The sequence below is a fragment of the Crocodylus siamensis genome, chromosome 8 (assembly GCF_052110815.1).
Source record: "Crocodylus siamensis isolate JL-2025a chromosome 8, ASM5211081v1, whole genome shotgun sequence".
NCBI classification, from domain to species: Eukaryota; Metazoa; Chordata; order Crocodylia; family Crocodylidae; genus Crocodylus; species Crocodylus siamensis.
Genome location: NC_143402.1, coordinates 68,727,098 through 68,746,107, shown reverse-complemented (window position 1 = coordinate 68,746,107; position 19,010 = coordinate 68,727,098). Strand labels below are relative to the sequence as shown.

At 52.5% G+C, this 19,010-nt stretch overlaps 2 protein-coding genes and 1 long non-coding RNA gene across 5 annotated transcripts in view; 1 reads left to right on the top strand and 2 right to left on the bottom strand.

Annotated features, from left to right (window-relative positions):
* Window positions 1-11: 11 nt before the first annotated feature.
* Window positions 12-6,568, bottom strand: RSAD1 (radical S-adenosyl methionine domain containing 1). Of its 3 annotated transcripts, none has more exons than XM_090059685.1 (9): window positions 6,458-6,568; window positions 5,693-5,826; window positions 5,329-5,536; window positions 4,815-5,180; window positions 4,587-4,650; window positions 4,099-4,246; window positions 3,791-3,845; window positions 2,680-2,783; window positions 12-2,590 (listed from the first exon to the last, which is right to left on the bottom strand). In XM_090059685.1, exons 1-9 carry the CDS (start codon window positions 6,497-6,499, stop codon window positions 2,485-2,487), a joined length of 1,227 nt encoding a protein of 408 aa, XP_089915811.1. In that variant the 5' UTR covers window positions 6,500-6,568; the 3' UTR covers window positions 12-2,484. The 3 variants fall into 3 exon arrangements, with proteins under 3 accessions (XP_089915811.1, XP_089915812.1, XP_089915809.1); XM_090059686.1 differs by having other exon boundaries at window positions 5,329-5,533; XM_090059683.1 differs by having other exon boundaries at window positions 5,329-5,826.
* Window positions 6,569-7,212: 644 nt separating this feature from the next.
* LOC149858991 (uncharacterized) lies at window positions 7,213-15,671 on the top strand. Its single transcript, XR_016443876.1, has 4 exons — window positions 7,213-8,102; window positions 13,185-13,328; window positions 14,213-14,279; window positions 14,832-15,671. It is a non-coding gene; the product is annotated as an uncharacterized LOC149858991 (long non-coding RNA).
* Window positions 15,672-16,282: 611 nt separating this feature from the next.
* ACSF2 (acyl-CoA synthetase family member 2) overlaps window positions 16,283-19,010 on the bottom strand; it is a 47,187-nt gene continuing 44,459 nt past the window's right edge. The window contains exons 11-16 of the mRNA XM_090059146.1: window positions 18,898-19,005; window positions 18,559-18,710; window positions 17,911-18,052; window positions 16,909-17,019; window positions 16,596-16,664; window positions 16,283-16,494 (exon numbers count right to left, since the gene is read on the bottom strand). Of these exons, the coding sequence (XP_089915272.1) occupies window positions 16,444-16,494; window positions 16,596-16,664; window positions 16,909-17,019; window positions 17,911-18,052; window positions 18,559-18,710; window positions 18,898-19,005 (633 nt within the window). The 3' untranslated portion in view covers window positions 16,283-16,443. The remainder of the gene's footprint in view (window positions 16,495-16,595; window positions 16,665-16,908; window positions 17,020-17,910; window positions 18,053-18,558; window positions 18,711-18,897; window positions 19,006-19,010) is intronic.

The window sequence follows — 19,010 nt, the reverse complement described above, 5'->3', positions numbered from 1 at the left end:
GCACTGGTTACTGAAATGCAGATCTGTATTTAGCAATGCAAAACATTTACAACTGTCCTGGCCCATGGTTTACTCATAGTGACACAGGAGAGGACCTCAGCTCACATGAATGCACTTGCAAGCAGAGATCATTACTCATTAGCCATAACAATGAAGGTGTCAGACCCAGGCTGAAGTCCTTGAGTGTCTCCAATGTTACTAATTAATATTCTAACTGCAGCTTGTGCAATGCGATTTGTAGGCCAATCTCATGTTGACATCACTCAGTACACCAGGCAACCTCTTGCTGTTGCACTGCAGGACTCTCGTCTTTGGGTCGCATGGTCCAACCTCCCCACCCCTGCTGTCACTAACTCACCTTCTCCTCCCCAAGGTTGATGCCATCCTACCCTGCAGCATGAAGGGGAGGTACGTGTAAGCTGTGGAAACTTTTCATGGGACGCTACAACTACTGCTCCTTCTGTCCGTCTCTGCTACGACACAGTGATGGAGCTAATGTGAGAATCCCAGCTTCCCAAATCTCTCCATCCAAAGCAGATGTTAAGACCCTAGGCCAGGCATCAGCTACTTCTCACTGCTGAATGGCTGAAGCTTTCACTCACAGCTGTTCCCCTCCCACTACGAAATCATGCAGAGCCCTCATGGTTAAAGACTCTCTGCAACATCCAGAACCTGCTCTGCACTGCACTTGCACTGTGCTTTCTGCTGCCCTCTTCACATTCAGGGAGCTCATAACAAAAACAAAACAAAACAAAAAACCCCCAACTGTTCAGCAAAACAATTCAGGTGAAGATCTTAAGTGATTATTGTCCAATTGAACAACTGTCACCAGGGCTTGAAAGCTGTTATCTACACTGGACTCCAAATATTGATTTTAGAGCTAAACTGTAATTACTGTTTCAGAAGCAAATGCAGCCCAAGCTCTCAGACCCACAGAAGTACCCCTTTGTGCTGAAGAAGCTTGTCTAAAAAAACAAAACAAAACAAAAAAAAACCTCCCAGAAGCATGCAATTAGTCCAATAAAAGACAGTACACCCCAAAATATCCTTGCCTCCAGCATAATTCCATAGACTATCATAGCTACCCCACCACTCCATCGCTACCAAGACCAGACTAATATCAAGAACAACTTGCTGGTTAAAATGTCAAGATAACTTTGGACTCATTAAATTTCACAATCCAAATGACTGGTTACAGCTGCACATAACAAGGGGCTGCATGAGCAAGTCACTCCATGTTGGATGCACACCTGAAGAAGCTCCCAAGAGCTGTTCCTTCACAAAGCGTGGAAGGGCAGCCCAGCTCCTGCATAGTAGTATCAGCCCTCACTTCGGTTTCAAAAGGGAAGGGAAGTGATCTTACAGAAGTCAGGGAGAAGCTATGTGATCCAGTAGATATTGCACTGAGCTGGTCTGCTGGACTCAGCCGATGTTGGGCCTATCTGCCCCTTTACCCAGGCATGGCATGTTGGCAGACTGGAGTACCCTGCCCAAGCTCTATATTCTGTGGATTATAGACGCGGATGGCAAGCATTCTGCTGGTAAAAGTGGACAGAGCCCCCCACCCCGATGTGGTCAGTGCAGCAGTGAATCCCCTGGGAAGGTGACCAATACCCATATGCAGTCTGCATGGTAAAGAATGGGGGCTTCACAATGTGCACGCCTTGGAGGTAGGGTCTGCCTCTTCCCAGCTCTCCGGGGTAGTGGGAGATGGGTCTCTGCAATTCCCGCCACCTGCCTGCGGCTCTAGCACTCAGGGCAGCAAGAACAATAAAAGAAGATGAGTTATAGACACCGAGTCCTGCTTCTGAACTGGGCTGGAGGTATCAACACTGGAGTCCCAAGGCCAAGCATATTGAAAGTCTTGCCAGCAAACCCTTCACTCACTCCGGTATAACAGAGCAAAGGGAAAGTCTGATCCAAACAAAGAAACCCAGCAGTCACAGAGCTAACCCCAGGCAGGGAGCGAGATATCCCCTTTTGGGGGGTGATCCCCTTTCTGGGCAGCTATGGGTGCAAAGTCCCTCTAAGGAGTTTTGCTCAGGCAGGATTTGTGCTGTCCCTTACTGCTCTCTGCTGGAGTGAGCAGACTGCAGGCTGCCTGCATAGTGCAGGACCTCCCTTCCTCATGTTTTTGTAATTGCAGAAGCCAATGCTTGATTTCCCTTTGCATTTGTTCTAAAGCTAAAATGTACTTCACCCATTTTATTCTCCATAGCACTTAGCACACAGGGTGCTTAGAAAGCAAAAAACTGGTGTCTTTTCTGCTCTGCATAGGTGCAACTTCTCCCAGAGGGGCCCTTACCCTGAGATCCAGCATGGTAACAGATCTCCAGATACTTAGGGATTAAGTGCTCCCTCTAAAATGCTTTTCAGATTGGAGGCAAGATCTATCCATGTTCCAGTTCCCCCTCATGGATTCTGTCTGCTTGGGGTTGTCTGCATGTGCCGAGACAAACCCTTGCCTCCTCTGGCAGGGACTTATCAGGTAGGAGATACCCTGTCTGCCCAGGTCTGCTGGAGCTGGTTGAGAAGAGTTGGTAGCAGAGAATCCAGCACAGCCAAACCCCTCCAAGAGCATCTTAGTCCCCTGAGGAGAAAGCAGGACATGGATCAGTCTCACCGACCAGTAAACAAAGCCCCTCTATGCACACTCACGCTCTCCAGGCTGTGTCTCACCTGTGGTCCAAAAGCAGCAAGCCCTGGTCCTCCAGCTCCTTCACTTCCTCTGAGGCTCCAAATGCATCCCACAGGCTCAGGCTGGGAGCAAACTGCAGCCAGTGCTGGGGGGCAGAACAAAGAGAAGCCCACTAAATGCGGGGTTAGTTTCATCGGAGGGTAGGAAGAAAGCCTCCCTCGAGACCTGGGTCCTCCCTGAGCTAGTTCCCCTTCTGCAGAGTCAGGCACAGCCTGGAGATGGGTGCAGCAGGCAGCAGAGCCGGACACAGGCATGGGCGAACCAGGTGGCTGCCCGGGGGCCCAGACAGAAGTGGGGCCTGAAAAATGGTAATATTTTTTCCCCCCGTTGTCTGATTATCATCTCTGGTGAAGCAGGGCCGATACTACAAGTTCACCTAGGGCTGCCAGGATTCTAGGTAGGGGACTGGCAGGCAAGCTCAGGATGAAGAGAGAGCAACCAGCTACATACATAGCTACTCATTTCAGTAGCCGACCTGTTTGCACCTCTAGCAGCTGGCTCCAGAAGAGCAGCACATGGTCTATGGTGCTGAGCTATGCCCATTAAAAAGAGAGGAGGCAGGATAAAAAGCCCCTTAGGCTTCCACAGCCTGCAGTCCTGGGAAGTGTCTGCATGGTCCACTGAGTAATACACCTACCCCAATGGACCAGAACTGAACAGTCAGTGAAGTCTGAACTCCCCTACTCCCCTCCCAGCCCCCAAAGTCAAGGTGGCACCAAGGCTGGATGGCACCAGACAAGGTCCCTACATACTAGACTGGTGTACTGCCCAGGCAGACCCTGCTGTGCCAGGCAGCAGGGATGTATTACCAAGTATACTCTTATTTCAGGAAGCTACTAAACAAAGATGCCCTCTCAAGATCTTAGGATACCTCATGACAACGCTTAGAGGAAAGGATGGCTCAGGAATCCCGACAAGCAAACAATGTCTATCAAGAGCCCCAATAAAACTGGCTGCTCCATGCCGAATCCTTCTCTGTGCAGTGATTAACTACCTGGAAGCCACTCCCCTGCCATGAGATCCACACTCGCAAACCTCGCTCTCCTGCCCCAGCCTCTGAACAGGCTGCTGCAGCGGAGATGTGTCTCTCACCTGGTGCGCAATCCCAACATCCGTGCAGAGCCCCAGAGCCAAGATCTCCTCCAGCCTACAACAGAGGGAGATGCTGGGTGACTATGCAGCCTCTAGAGGGCTCCTGCATGCGAGGCTGAAGGTGCAGCAAGGCCTAGACGTACCAGAGCACAACAGGGGAAGCTTCATGAGCTCGAGCCTGCAGAAGCATCTTAGCATCAAGCTCTGCAGTTGTAGCTCAGCCATGGTCACTTGCCCTGGAACGTCCCCCTGTAGAGGAGTCAGACGCTGCCCCGGCAAGAGGCCACTTTATCCTGCCCAATACTCACACATCCAGTGGGTTCTGTGCAACCCGCTTCCTGGTCCCGTGTCCCCAGGCCAGCACCTCCTTCATCCAGTTGTCCGGCTCCAGGGTCTGTATCCGGGCCTCCCGAAGGCTCGCACCACTTCCTCGGGGCACAAACCTCCCGTGGGCTCCTGGCACAGAGACAGGCCTTCCTGCAGCATAGCTCCCTCCCTCCCAGAGCTCGTCACACTCATGCTTCTCCTTGCCACACTCCTGTCTCGTGTGTTAGATCCACGGGGCTGAGAGGGAGTGGGATATGAAACCCTGCAGAGAAGATCACCACCCATGGCACCCAGACAGTCAATGCTGGCAGCGAACTCAGCTAGGGGGAAAGAAGCAGGGACAGACTCCCTCACGGCAGCTCCCGGCAGAGGCGAATGGGGATCCCATTAGCCAGGCTGCCTCCCAGCCCTGTGCATCCCCACCGTGGTAATACCCCAGGCCTCCTGACTTCCTAGCAGATGAACTCACCTGGCCCAATCCCAATGTACTGGCTGCCCTGCCAATAGGACAGGTTGTGGGTGCTGAGTGCGCCCTGCAGGAGAAGATGGTACAGGGTAAGCCACAGAAAGTGACAGTGTCTCTTTGGACCGCAGCCCAGAAGGAGCTCACACCCTCCCAGCCGTCACAGAAGCCCCCAGCTTGGCCACCCCCCCCAGGTAGAGCACCCAGCCGGGCCTGCCAAGGGCCGGGACTCACGTTCCTGGCAAAGTTGGAGACCTCGTACTGCCGGAAGCCCGCATCCTGCAGCATCCGCCGTGCTACTTCGTACATCTCAGCCAGCATGTCCTGCTCGGGCGTAGGCAGGGCACCCTGCTGCACCAGCTTGAAGAGGGAGGTGCCCCGCTCCAGCGTGAGCTGGTACAGAGACACGTGGTCGTCGCACAGCTGAAGCAGGCGCTCCAACCCCCTGGCCCATGAGGCAACGCTCTGGCCCGGGAGGCCAAAGATGAGGTCGACGGACGTACGTCCTGGAAACAGTTTCTTGGCCTCTTCCAGGGTCCTCAAAGCCTCATCCGCCGTGTGGTCCCGCCCGAGGAGCTGGAGCTCCGCATCGTCCACCGACTGCAGGGAACAGAGGCCTGGTGAGACCGCGCCAGCCACGCAGGAGAAAGGGGGCTCTGGGCAGGGATGAGAAGGGCACCAGAGCACGGGCAGAGCGCGAGGATGGAGGGAGATCAGGTGAAGGGGGCAGGCAGATGCACCCTCTCACCTGGATGCCAATAGAGAGGCGATTGACACCGGCTGCCCGGAAGCCCGCCAGCCGCGAGGCCCCGGCCGAGGTGGGGTTGGCTTCCAGAGCGACCTCCGCGTCTGCCGCCAAGCGAGCGCACTGGGAAACAGTCTCCAGCACCGCCGCGATGGTGAGCGGGCTGGCCAGGCTTGGCGTCCCCCCGCCAAAAAACACGGAGCTGATCCTGCTGGGAAGAGGCCCCGAGCCCCACAGCGCGCACGTGTTGCTGCCAGAGCGCCTCGCGCCCCACTCCGCGCCCCAGGGACCCGGGCTGCCCAGGACAAAGCACACGAGAGCGTCCCTCTCCCGTACCCTATCCTCACCCTCTGGGGGCTGCACCCACCTCTGGACTTGGCTCAGCTGGATCAGGGTCTGGGCTTCCCGGGCGAGGCAGCGCCGCACCACTGCCTCATCGAGGCCCCGGGGGATGTACTTGTTGAAGTTGCAGTAGCTGCAGCGTTTGAGGCAGTAGGGCCACTACGGGACACGGGAAGGAGACAGCCCTCTTGGCAGGCGGCACGTGACAGCGCAGCCCTCGGAGAGGGGGGAAGGCAGCCAGGCGCATGCGCCCGGGAAGCAGGCTCCCCACAGGCAACGGGGGAGCGCCGCCGTCGGAGCGGGAATGGGGCTCCGAGACCGCGTGGGTGTGCCGGGGGGCGGGCCACCGACTCCGGGGTGAGCTCGGGCGAGCCGCCGGCCCTCTGGGCCTCGGCCTCCCTGCCCGCCTCAGCGTTGCCGACTCTCACGACTTCGCCTGCTGTCGTGAAGAGGCCGCGCTTCGGGAATACGACAACCGTAGCGCTTTCCGTTGCAGACGTTTATACTTATAGATCCAGAGAAAAGAAGCGGCGAAGGTTTCCGCCATTCCCGAAGCGCAGACGTCAGGGACGTGAGGGGATCGCGGAGCCCAGCCCCCGCCCAGGGGCAGGAAGGCAGCTGGGGCCCAAGGAAGCGTCCGAGCGGTTGGCGGAAGAACAAAGCCGCAACCCCCCGCCATCCGCCCAAAGGCAGGGGCGAGACCCTCCGCGCCCCCGAGCACGGCGCCCCTTGCCAGGGGGCAGCACGCGTGCGGGGCAAGTGTGCCCGGGGCGGGCGTGCAAGCACTCACGTGGGCGTACAGCGCCGCGGCCAGGCCGCGCCGCGCCGCCATGCCTGGGCGGGGGCGGGGGCGGGGCCGGCACCTCCCATTCCGCAGACTGGCAAGCGGGGGCCTGGCCTGGCCGCGCCCTCAACCCGGAGCCGCGCGTGCGCAGTGCAACCTTGTGCCACCTCGCCCGGCCCCGGCTCTGGAGCCGCTCGGCTCCTTTGATCATTTTTTATGGACCTTGCAGGGGGGCTGGGGCGAGCCAGCAAACTGCGTGACAATTAGGCATGGACCTGTTAATTAATTGCTGTGCACGTGTGGCCAGTCTAAATATGATGAACCAGCTACTTGCCATACCAGGGCTCCGGCCCAGTTCAAAACTGCCTTCTTCTTTGCAGCCCCTGGCAGCGGAGGATGATTGGTGGTAGTGGTCTTTGGGGGGGATGTTCAAAATACAACCGGAAAGCAACCAGCTATAAAGCTGTTACAAGTCTTCAAGCACTAACCCTGTAGCCAGCTGGCTCTTTTTAGAGCGGGATGGCCTTTTTATGGAGTGAGCATTACTTTGCACATGTGGCTGGTCCAAATTTATTGCACCATGAACCAGTCAATGTTGTAATATAGGAGCCCTGCCCCATGTTCAAATAGCAACCAGCTATAAAGCTGTAACAAGTCTTCAAGCACTAATTCTGCAGCTGGTCAGCTCTTTGTGTGGTGGGATGGAGGTTTTTATCTCCTGAGAATTACCTTGCACATGTGGCCAGTCACATGCAGAGTAATTATCATGCCATGAAAAAGCTCATCCAGCTCTACAAAGAACCAGTCAGCTACAGTGCTAGTGCTTGAAAATGTGTTACAACTCTACAGCTGGTTTCCACCCAGCTTTAATGTGAATGTGTGGCAGGGCCTTATTAGAGTAGGAGGGCTAGAAAGGACCTCCACAGCTCATCTAGTCCAACCCCCTGCTTGAAGCAGGGTCATCCCTATCCCAACAACACAACACGCACACCCCTCCCTTGCACACGCACACCCCCTTGAATTCCCTAGACTTGCCCAAGGTCCCACGGCAAGTCAGTTGCAGAGCTGGAAGGAGTACCCAGGTCTCGGTGTACAGGGCTGAGGCTTGTCTGTTAGCCCAGACACTGGGAAATGGAGTCAAACACGGAGCGGGGCCTGGGGCAAACTGGTGGACCAGATGAAAATGTAGACCTAAAATTGGTGTGTGGACAATCCTCCCAGCCCTCAGGCTTCAAGTTGGAAAAGAGAAACACATTCCTCCAGTCTGCACAACAGTGGTGAGTGCAGACTGGAGGACAGCAGTGTCCTTTACACGGGTTGCCCTTTGACAGCCCCCAGGACATGTCCCACAGCACGGCTAACCCTGGACAGACTCTAGTATACAGTTTCACAGGGCAATTCTGCTGGGCCTGCCAGTCATTCTCCGACCTGGCAGCAGGTGGCATCTCTATCTCAGCCGTGGCTAGAATGACAATCAGGCCATACATACCACACTGCAGCTGAAAAGTCAGGCTGGCACCACACCAATGAACTTATCTCCTTTAGCTTCCCCACAGCTCTCTTGGAGTCAGACATCTCCTACCTGGCCATGCATCAGAGCAAAGTTAGATGACGCATTTGCAATCACCAAGGAACTTTTTTGTATTAGCAGGTATGACCTTGCATGCGTATGGGCAAGGGGCTGCTCTTATCAGCAGCAGGCACTGCAGATGCTTCCTCAGCTGTTTGAATCCTTCAGCGGGGCTGGGAGTCCTGGTACCAGGTGGGGGTGACGGGGACAGAGTCTGGATATTGTTTGCCAGTGGAATCTATTTTTCCCTTCCCTTTCTGGTGGGAGCTGCGTTGAGCAGTGGCTCTCTTCCAGGCTGTCTGCATGAATAACTTATGTTCGCGCTGCGCCTTTCATCTCGGCAGATCCCAAGGTGCTTTCCTAATGCATGAGCCATTTCATCCACAGCTGAAAAGCAGCTGTCCCTGGGGCAGAACGCCACAGCTGTTTAAGAGAGCACATTGGCGTTAGGTAACCACCCTGGGCAGGAAGTGAGCAATGCCTTTGGCAGCTGGTGCTGAGAAGGGAATTTAATTGGGCAGAAGGTAATTTCTTAAATTAGAACTGGCCAGGACACTGGGGCTAATTCTCCATCACTTACGTGAAGTGCCACGTGGCCTTTGAGAACCTCAGTTAATCTGCATCAGTGCAGTGCCAAGTGTTTTCCTTATTTAACGCAGTGCAAGGACGGTGCCTGCAGCAGCACAGCACCCCATACCGTGCTGGGGAACTGAGTTAGGATTGACTGAGAGAAGAACGTGCCATGATCTGACCAGCCCCCCACAGCTCCCACTGCCCCTGGCTCTCTCCCCTCTAAGCGCCAACCAGAACCCAAAAGACTTGGCTGATGAAATTTAATGAAAGCAGGGCCGGACGTCATATGACTGTGGCTGGGAAGTCACCTTTCCACTGACTAGGTGCATAATAGCACCAGCAGTGCCAGTGCTGGCTTTGCCATGATGCTCCATTGGAGTTCCCACACTTGTTCTGGGAGAGGCTTGCTCACTTTCGTGGCCTGTTGGACTCTGGCCTCTGCTGGTGTGAAATGTAAAAGTGACATGAGCAATATGGACACCTCTCCCCAGCAAGGGCCCCCAGCTCCTCATGACTGAGAAGTGCAGTCTAATAGCTTGGTTGTTGTGGTCATGCTCAGAGAAGTGAAACCCATTACCATCAAGCTGCTATTCGTGTGTTGGGACAATTATGTGAAACATTGTTGAAATCACTTCTTCATCCCAAATTTTGAGAACAATTTCCCAGACTTGGTGGGCTTTTCCCATCCCTTCACAACTTGATCTCTGGCTGCAGCAGCATCTCTTCTACGTAGAACAGGCAGTTAAGTCCCTGGACCAGTTGCAAACCCAGGGGCTATAGGATTTTTTGTTGAGCTGTGCGGGGTAAGGGGAGAATGAGAGAAACAGTTGTGAGAATGTCCCGAAGAGTCAGCAAAGGGATGGAGATCTTGGGACTCTCTGGAGAGGCAAACTTGGGACCTGTGAGAAGGGACAATTATTTCTGCTGTGTTCGAGGGAGCAGGGCTTGGTTTAGAGCTAAACAACACCGTGTGAAAGAAAGCGTTGTCTCATATAATCAATTCCTCCTTCTAAAGAAAACAACCGAACCCAGCCCCAAATTAGCTAAATGCTTAGGGCAGCAGGATTGCAGGAAGTCCTTTTTTGCTGAAGAGGGGTAGGCAGTGCAGATACTCAAAAGCCTCCTGAGTCATCTCATTGCAAACTCCATCCAAAATATACAGAAAAATCCCCCTCCCAGGTTTGACACATGCACTCACTTCCTGCAGGCCATCCCCAACTCCAAATCTGTGGGTGTAATCAAGAAACATAAGCACAGATGTCATCTCGGTCAGCTGTGCAAGTCACTCTATGTAGTTAGCTTCTTGTGTTTGGCAAGGGCTCACTTCCTCCCTGTTACGTTAATTGGGGCATATAAAAGACAATCATAAAAATCATAGAGAAGTTGGACTGGAAGGGACCTCCATAGCTCATCTAGTGCAACCCCCCTGCCTGAGGCAGAATCAGGCCTATTCAAACCATCCTATACAAATCCATCATCTAACCTCTCAGTAAAACTACCATCAACTTTGACACAGCACAAGACATGACACCCCCTAACCTGCCCCAGGTAAAGCAGGGGGACCATGGCAGCCAGTGCCCTGCTTCTGTAAAAGGTTGCTAATATATGCTCAGAGGATCCCAGATAAAAGGGCCAGGCCACCAGCTGCAAAGGAAGGCAAAATCCTCCACAGTCCTTACCTGTCTGACCGTGGGGTAAAACTCCTTCCCGACTCCAAACATGGTGATCAGTCTGACTGTCATCTCTTCCTGTCTCTTTCCCTCCTGTTCCCACCATGTCGTAGTCTATCTTCTCCCACAGACAATGGAGAAGATAGACTACTACCCAACCAGGAGCATTGCTCTTCTTTTCCTCCACCACCATCCCACACCATCCAATGGCACTAAATCCCATTGCTAGTCACTGAGCAGCTCTGCTTCTAGCATCCTGCATTTAGGGCATAACCACTGCATGCACAGATGCACTGGGGAAGGACTGCCTGGGCCTCAGGAGAGGACCAGGTGGTCACAGGAGACCATAAGCTGACTATGAGCTAACAGTGTGCTCTTGGAACAAAGGCTAGTGCAAACTAGGCTGTATTCATAGAGGTACCACTTGCTAATCAAGGGAAGTGATTTCTCCTGCTCTATTTGGCACTGACAAGGCCACACACGGAGTACGGTGTCCAGTTTTGGGTCCCTCACATCAAGAAAGATGTGAACAAAATAGGAAAAATCCAGAGGAGACAACAAAAATTATTCGAGGCCTGGGAAAGATGACTTGGGCAGAAAGACTAAAGAAGAGTCTGGAGATTGAAGGGGGATTTGCTAATAGTTTTCAAATAAAAAATAAATCACTTATAAAAAACATTTTTCTGAGCAGGGACTGGGACATCTCCCCCACTGGGATCTTGGACAGACCCAGGGGAGGCGCAGACAGGCCCAGGGTCAGTGAGGACCTAGTCAGGGAACTTCTGGTGGGACCAGGTGTGTTCAAATCAGCAGGTCCAGATGATCTCCACCCCAGAGTACTGAGGGAATTAGCAAAGGTCATTGCAGGACCCCTGGCACGGCTGCACGAGTACTTGTGGTGCTCTGGTGAGGTGAAGGACTGGAAAAGAGCCAGTGTGGTCCCCATTTCCAAAGAAGGGAGGAAGGAGAACTCAGGAAACTATAGGCCCATTAGTCTTACCTCAATCCTGGGGAAGCTCTTTGAGAAAATTATGCAGGAGCACACCTGCAAGGGGCCAGCAGGAGAGATTATGCTTAGGGGCAACCAACACGGGTTCATTAGCAGCAGGTCCTGTCAGACCAATCTGGTGGCCTTCTACGACCAGGTCACCAAATCCATAGATGCAGGGGTAGCAGTGGACGTAATCTTTCTGGACTTTAGGAAGGCCTCTGACACTGTCTGTCACCCCATCCTCATTAAAAAATTAAGCAACTGTGGTGTCAACGCCTACACAATCAGATGGGTGGCAAATTGGCTGGAGGGCCACAGCCAGAGAGTGGTGGTGGATGGGTCTTCGACCTGGAGGGATGTGGACAGTGGGGTTTCCCAGGGCTCGGTCCTCGGGCCTGCGCTGTTCAACTTCTTCATTAGCAACTTGGACAAGGGGGTGAAAAGCACCCTGTTCAAATTCACAGATAGCACTAAGATGTAGGGAGAGGTGGACACACTAGAAGGGAGGGACAAGCTACAACTAGACCTGGACAGGTTACAAGGGTGGGTGGATGAGAATAGGATAGGTTTCAAGTGCAAGGTACTGCACCTGGGGAGGAAGAACCAGCACCATACCTACAGGCTGGGGAACTCCCTTCTCATCAGCACAGAGGGTGAAAAGGATCTTGGAGTCATCATTGACCACTCCCCCTCCCCCCACATCCAAGTGTGGGGAGGCAGTCAGGAAGGCCAACTGTACCTTGTCATGTATCCACAGATGCATCTCGAGCAGGTCCAAGGAGGTGATCCTCCCCCTGTATGCGGCACTGGTCAGGCTGCAGCTAGATACTGCGTCCAGTTCTGGGCATCGCACTTCAGGAGGGAAGTGGACAAAATGGAGAGGGTCCAGAGGAGGCCACTCGCATGATCAGGGGACAGCAGGGCAGGCCCTACAAGGAGAGGCTACGGGACCTGAACCTGCTCAGCCTCCACAAGAGAAGGCTGAGAGGGGATCTGGTGGCCACCTACAAATTTGCCAAGGGAGACCAGCAGGCAATGGGAGAGTCCCTGTTCCCCTGAGCACTACCGGGAGTTACAAGGAATAATGGCCATAAATTGACTGAGAGTAAGTTGAGGCTAGACTTCAGGCGGCGCTACTTCACAGTCAGGATGGCTTGGAGCTGGAACCAACTCCCAAGTGAAGTGGTGTTCACTTCTACCCTGGGGGTCTTCAAAAGGAGGCTGGGCAATCACCTGGCCGGGGTCATTTGACCCCAGCATCCTTTCCTGCCCATGGCAGGGAGTCAGACTAGATGACCCGCTCAGGTCCCTTCCAACCCTACTAACTATGAAACTATAACTGAAGGATGATTATAAAGAGGATGGAGATAGACTGTCCTCCATGGCTGCAGGGGGACAGGAGAAGGAGCAGTGAGTTTAAACCGCACAAGGAAAGTTTAGTTTAGAGATCAGGAAGAACTTTCTGACTACGAGGTGGTTAAATATTGGAACAGGCTACCCCGAGAGACTCTGGAATCACCATACTTAGAAGTTTTAAGGCAAATTCCTGACTGGGATGGCTTAAGTCCTACCTTGACCAGGACATTAGACTAGACTTCTTGAGGTCCCTCCCAATCCTGTTTTTCTGAGATTCTTTTGCACGCAGAAGATTTATCCCTGACTCAAGGGATTAAGAAAAGTAAATTCCAACCTAACATAGAAACACCATGTAAGGCAGCAGTCACATCCTTTCTTGAACCACAGCTCAAGATGTTGCACAAAATTCACGTCAGTGGAGGGTTTCCAGTTCATCCTATTAATAGTCTTAAAAAAAGTAATGTTCCTGTGGAAAATGGGGAAATGCTCCTTGACAGTGGGCAGGGGTAACAGAATTAGATCTGGGCTCTTTATCTGATTCAACATGCCCTTCTCTGATTTCCTGTCTGCTAGGAACCTCCTCCTTTTGAGTTAGCCCTATAAAAGAGCACAGCTACGGACCTGGAGAGCACACGACAGACAGGACAGTGGTGTCTCAGCCCGGAGATTCACTACAAGGATTTCCTAATGGTTTTGACATTTGTTCGGTCGCTCCTGGTGAGTATTAGCTAAGATCTGGGCTCTGTGCACAGGCGTGCGAGAAACAGGCCAGTGCAAGAAGGCACTGTTCTGATAAGCAGTGCCATGCCAGCTTGGTGGGGATGGTTATCCCTATGCTCAAAAAAGGGATGCTACTTGAGAATCAGTGGAGATGGTTAGACCTATGCTCAGAGAAGGGATGCTACTGGAGGAGCAAGGAGGGACTCTGCTGAGAATTTAAAATTCAAAATTATTATATTCAGAGGGGGAGGAGGAGCTCAGGTGACTAGTAACGGGATCTGCAGTTTTCAGACCAGAGGCTAAGTGACAATACATTGCTACCCGATGGTGGTTGATGGGAGACTCCTGGGAAGGAGCCGGTGGACACAAGGGCACGAGCGCCCACCTCAGAGAACCCTGCCTCACCATTGGCAAGAATGGCCTTACTCTGCACTGGTGAGCAAGGGTGAATGGGCCAGGAAGAGTGACCCCAAGGCGTGCAGAGTGGGGGCACTTTAGGAAGAGGCTGTGAAGGAGGTGGCAGCCTTGCTGCCCATTCTGCACCTGTTCAGAGGGAGAACATCAGACTCTGCAGCTGTCACAAATGCTGACTTTGTGCTGCAGTTCTTAAAGCCTGGCCACATGAAGCTACTTCTTGAGCAACTAACTGTGTTCGACTGGATGGGACTGCTGGAAGTTGGTTTCAGCTGAAAACCCACGGAAACAAATTTCATGTTACTGACTCTTTTTTGCAGTCCTGCTCTGCTGCACTGATTTGATGATACCTTTTTGATCTCCCAGTGGTACAGAGAGGGATGGAGGTGGTGTGGGGGACGGGGATGACAGGTTTTACATATCTCTGACTGTATCTGCATTTACTGAGTCATTGATGTATTTTGCAGGGCTCCTCCCCCAGAAAGCTGCAGATTTGTCCATCTTTCTATACAGAGGGTGGATTTGCCAGCCCATGTGAGTATGCAGTGCACATCCATTCACCCCCACCACAGTGCAAGGCCACAGATAGCAGCTGAACAAAAGGCTCTTGTCAAGGCTCCTTGGCACTGAGGCGTTTGTGCTCATTGCAAGAAGGGCAGTCAAACACATGCTCTTCTTTGACATCAGGACCATAGGTCTGTCCTGTCTTTGCTAGGAAGCCAGTGATTTTTCCTCACTATAATCCTGGGATGCACCTGCCCCCTTTGCGTAACTTAGACACTGTGCAGTGAGGTCTAAGGCAGCTCCTGCTTAAGGAGGAAGTCAGGTTTGGGAGGTATATTTTTGACCCAGTTTCTCTCAGGAGTGAGGCTATTTAACACTTCTCATGCACATCCCAGGGAAGAACGGAGGAAGAAAAAGTGTGGCATGTCCTAAGCAAGGGCAATCTAGCAAGGGGCACATACTCCCTTCCCCTCCCCGCCCAAGAAAGGGGGAGACATCAGCTGAGCGGAAAACCTACTTGAAATCAGAAGCACCACTGCCTTCAGGGTTAAAAACAAACAGATCCCATTTGTTTCCTTCTAGGTACGAAGCATAAACTTTGGACTCTGATACAGAGGATCTGCTTCCATGGGTAGAGCCCACCCCACAGTTGTGACATTAAGAACCTATCGACTCATCTCCTCCTCCTGCTTTTCCTGATCCTCCAAGCCTGTTGCAGAAATTGGAGCTTGGCAATAGAAAAGGATTGAAAACACTTCTGTCCTTACCCAAAAAAAGGCCAGCATGCTTGTGGGCAAAAAGGTCATCCCGTTCCAGCAGGCATGAACTTTGTCCCATTCATGCCTGCAGCCACAGCATGAGATAGGACTCTATACCTGGTGGTAACTCAAGCTGTATACATGCTCTTGAAAGAAAGGTAACCAAAGGGGTAGTCCAGAGGCTCCTTGATAGTTCTACAGGACCTGGGACAAAACAGAAGCAGGAGCTTCATCTTCATTTCCCCTGCAAAGATGCTAGGATTTCACCAGGTAGAGAACTTGGTTTGCTTTTGAATCAATCACCTTTTCCCCAATCCCTAGACTTCAGTACCCTTTAGATCCAATGCAGAAGGAACTGACACTGGAGATTGAAAGCCCACAGTAGCCGCTTAGGGGGAGGAGAGGGGAGGTCAGGTCTGTGATGAAGAATCATCATCATCAGGTTTGATTAATGTCCAGCTGGAGGGGGACACTGCAGCAAGAGGGGAGGGAGCCTTTGCTCTTCAATCCCTCTACTTAGTGTTTCATGGTTGGGAGGTGCTAGCGATCTTCCATAAAAAAAAACTGGCCCAGACATTGCGTCTCATGTGTTTGATGGTATGGCGTGTTTGACACATTTATACTGTACCTGCTGATTATTCTTGCCAGACAGAAATAAAATGCTTGTGAGATCCATGTGTCAGATGGTAATTTCTGTTCAAAATATCTGGGGGCGGGCTGGGAAAAAACAAATTTCCTCTATCCACTGCAGGGAACCTCTTCCCATTCCCAAGCATGTAGCTGGGTGTCAAGGAAGACCTGATGGAGTTAACAAATGGTGCAAGGCCTTGGGAGTTACTGTTCCTGACACCCTCCCTCCTCCTATAGATCCTTGCTCTGTGGACAACAGGATCTGGACAGATCCACACCATCTGGGAAATCCCATCCTATCTTCCCTCTTGCTGCCACAAGATGTTCTCCCCTAGCAAATCCAAGCCTACACATGCTACAAGGGGCCAGTCTGTTGTTACAGCATCAGTCAATTGTACTTCTCTCAATGGGACCTTCCACTGAGACATCTTGAAGTACCTTGCAGACATGAATGACCATAGCCTTGCAACACTTTCCCTGGGGGAAAGAAGTATCATCCCCATTTCAAGAGATGGAGCAACCTGACATAGAAAGGGAGCTCCCCACCAGGACAGAACCCAGGAGTCTGGGTGTCCGCTCCCTTGGTCCATCCATTTTACTATCCTTCTTTCCACATTACTGTTTCCTGCAAAGAAACAATCCCTGTTGGAAAAACACGAGTGTCATTTTTATTAATTAGAAAGCATTTCAGCCTGACTGCAAAATGATGGCTGCATGTAATAAGGTGTCAGTTCTTAGCTGCTTGAGATGGCATGGTATTGAAGGGGAGGCCCCAACTGGCAGAGGTGAATTCATCTCCACTTCGTTCAGAGCTGGAGCTGCTTCTCCATCTGCTCTCTCAACCTGAATTTTTGAACCTGGAATCAGAACAGAGGAAAAGAGAGAGCGAGTCAGGTGGGAGACAGCCTAGGAAAGGTTTACCTCAGCCCTCTCCCCACCTCCCTGGGCTGCCCCTTACCTTGCCTGAGACAGTGAGGGGATACTGCTTCATGAACACTATATGCCGAGGGATCTTGAAATGGGAAATCTGGAAAGAAAGAGCCAAGAGCTCTAAAGAACCATGCACCCACTGCTGCTTTGTTACCTATAGCTAAGTGCTTCCAGCTTTAAGGCCTCAGCCTCAGCTGGTGTGAATCACTGTAGGCTTCTTGCTTTCCATGCTGATATGCAAATTCACTCTAACTGAGGTCAGTGAGTCAGGGTGAAAACCAGCACAAGCACGCACTTGGCTTGGGGAGGATGAGGGGGAAGGATTGGGGGGCAGATCCTACCTTGCCTTTGCAGAATGCTTTGATTTCCTCCACGGAGCAGTCCTGTCCGGCCTTCACTCTGATGCATGCGCAGATCTCTTCTCCCATTCGCTCGTCCTTCACACCCACCACCTGGTCAGGATGGAAGGACATGCGAGTCCCGGGAAGCATTGCTCATTGGGTCTCTTCCTTTCCCCAGAGGGCACTAGGAGCGCCTCACCCCTCACGTGCTTCATTGCTCCATCCCCTCACCCTCCAACGGCATTTTTGTCCTGGATGCTGGAGTCCTAAGAGCAGGGGCTTGGGACCAAAGCCCTATAATGGCAGAGCCCACAGGCCTACTCCTTTGGTACTAGGAAGGTTGGATTGCTTCTCTTGGGAGTTAAAGATGCTTTCCCTCAAGTTCCCCATTCAGGACCCCTCGTGCCCCCCCCAGATATCATCCTCATATTCCAGCAATGTAGAGACCCAGGTGACACGGAGCCCTTGGAATTGGACTAGGATTATTTCAGCAAGAGCTGTGCCTGGCGCCAACCCAGCACTGACTGAAGTACTGGTTTGCTTATGGGGAGACGTGGTTGATACGAGAACTGGATGATGTTGCTGGCAGACTGGGAATGGCTGCTCGGAGCAGCTACAAATCACTTCTTCCCTCCTTGGTGATGAAACCTGCAGCACAGCTCCTCTTCAGGGACTTACTTCAGGACAAAAAAAGAGTCTTTCCTGAAGTTTTAGCTATTAATCCTCATTCCCCTCTACAGGGTTTTCCAGAAGAGGATTTCAAAGCACTGCACAGATGTCTGTGAGCTGAGAACTGAGGAGAGGAAGGGCTGCAATCCCCACAGTGCTGATGGGAAAGCAGAGCAGAGAACGTGTCCAAGATCACACAACGAGTCCATGCCAAGGACAGGGATAGAGCCCAGCTGATCTGACTCCCCCATTCCCTGCATGATAAAAAGTCACCAGACAAGTGAGAAGCTGAACCCTGATGAAAGGTTCACCAAGCCTCCTTGTGCTACTCACCTGCACCTCCTCCACCTTGGGGTGGGTGTGTAGAAACTGCTCCAGTTCTGCTGGGTAAATGTTCTCCCCTCCACGAATAATCATGTCCTTGCAGCGACCTATAATTCTGCAGTAGCCGTGCTCATCCAGGAGAGCAATGTCCCTGAAACGACACCACAGCCCTTGTTCCAAGTATCTCAGCTAAGAGGAAGGATGACTTATCCACCTGGCCAGCCCCAAGGGGCTCTCCGCCTCATGGGCTCAGTCCTGAGTGGCTGGAGGAAAGGCTGTCCAGGGATGAATGGCCAATGGGTCACCCTCCCACCCAGCTTGCAGCCTACCTCCAAGAACCTGCATAAACAAGAGCTCAATCCAAGCTGGAATTCCCTCTGCCGACCTCACCTTAGGTGCATCTAATCTGGTATCAAGTCTCCAGATGTTGTGACCTAAGTGCGATGGACCAAATGCAGCACTCCTGCCACCTGGCTGAACTCCATGGAAGTTCATGGGACTGGACCTACTGACTCTAGGGCTGACTCTAGTCCATTTTGCCTGGGTGAATAGCTACTGCTTCTCACATACATCCTTTCCCCTCCATGGCCACGTGCACCAACCACATGCAGGACACAGCTTCAAAGGGAAACAATGTTAGGGAGTTTCGAAACTCACCCTGTCTTGTACCACTTGTCATCAGTGATCACGTCATTGGTTTTGGTGGGGTCTTCCCAGTAGCCCAACATGACACAGTAGCCTCGAATCTGGAGCTCCCCAGGGGTATTCAGAGGGACAATTTCTCCAGTTTCAGGATCCTCAATCTTTGCCTGCAATGCAAGAGAGCCAGGCTCTTCAGGTGTGGTGTAAGTTCTGAGCTGGGTGAAAGACAGACTGGGAGGAAAGGCAGTGGGTGGGGTACGATGCCTACTGCTGGCTGCTGAAGAGGTGAGGAAGGGTGCCAGCAGTTTTTGGGAAAACTGAAGCAGCAGGGGAGGTGGGGAGGATCATGTTCACCTCTGTATGGGGGAAGACGCATCCCACGGTCTCAGTTTTCTGAGAGATGCTGTCCTGCGGGAATCCCATGAAGGTGACAGGGCTGTTCTCCGTTGTCCCATAAGCTACCTGCA

What these genes read in the sequence shown, in the direction of transcription:
- RSAD1 (XM_090059683.1), bottom strand. Translation starts at nt 6,499, where the DNA reads ATGGCGGCGCGGCGCGGCCTGGCCGCGGCGCTGTACGCCCAC. An exon ending in CCGCGGCGCTGTACGCCCAC is followed by an intron (nt 5,827 to 6,457) that starts GTGAGTGCTTGC and finishes CGTGTCCCGTAG; the next exon opens with TGGCCCTACTGCCTCAAACG. An exon ending in GCCTCTCTATTGGCATCCAG is followed by an intron (nt 5,181 to 5,328) that starts GTGAGAGGGTGC and finishes TGTTCCCTGCAG; the next exon opens with TCGGTGGACGATGCGGAGCT.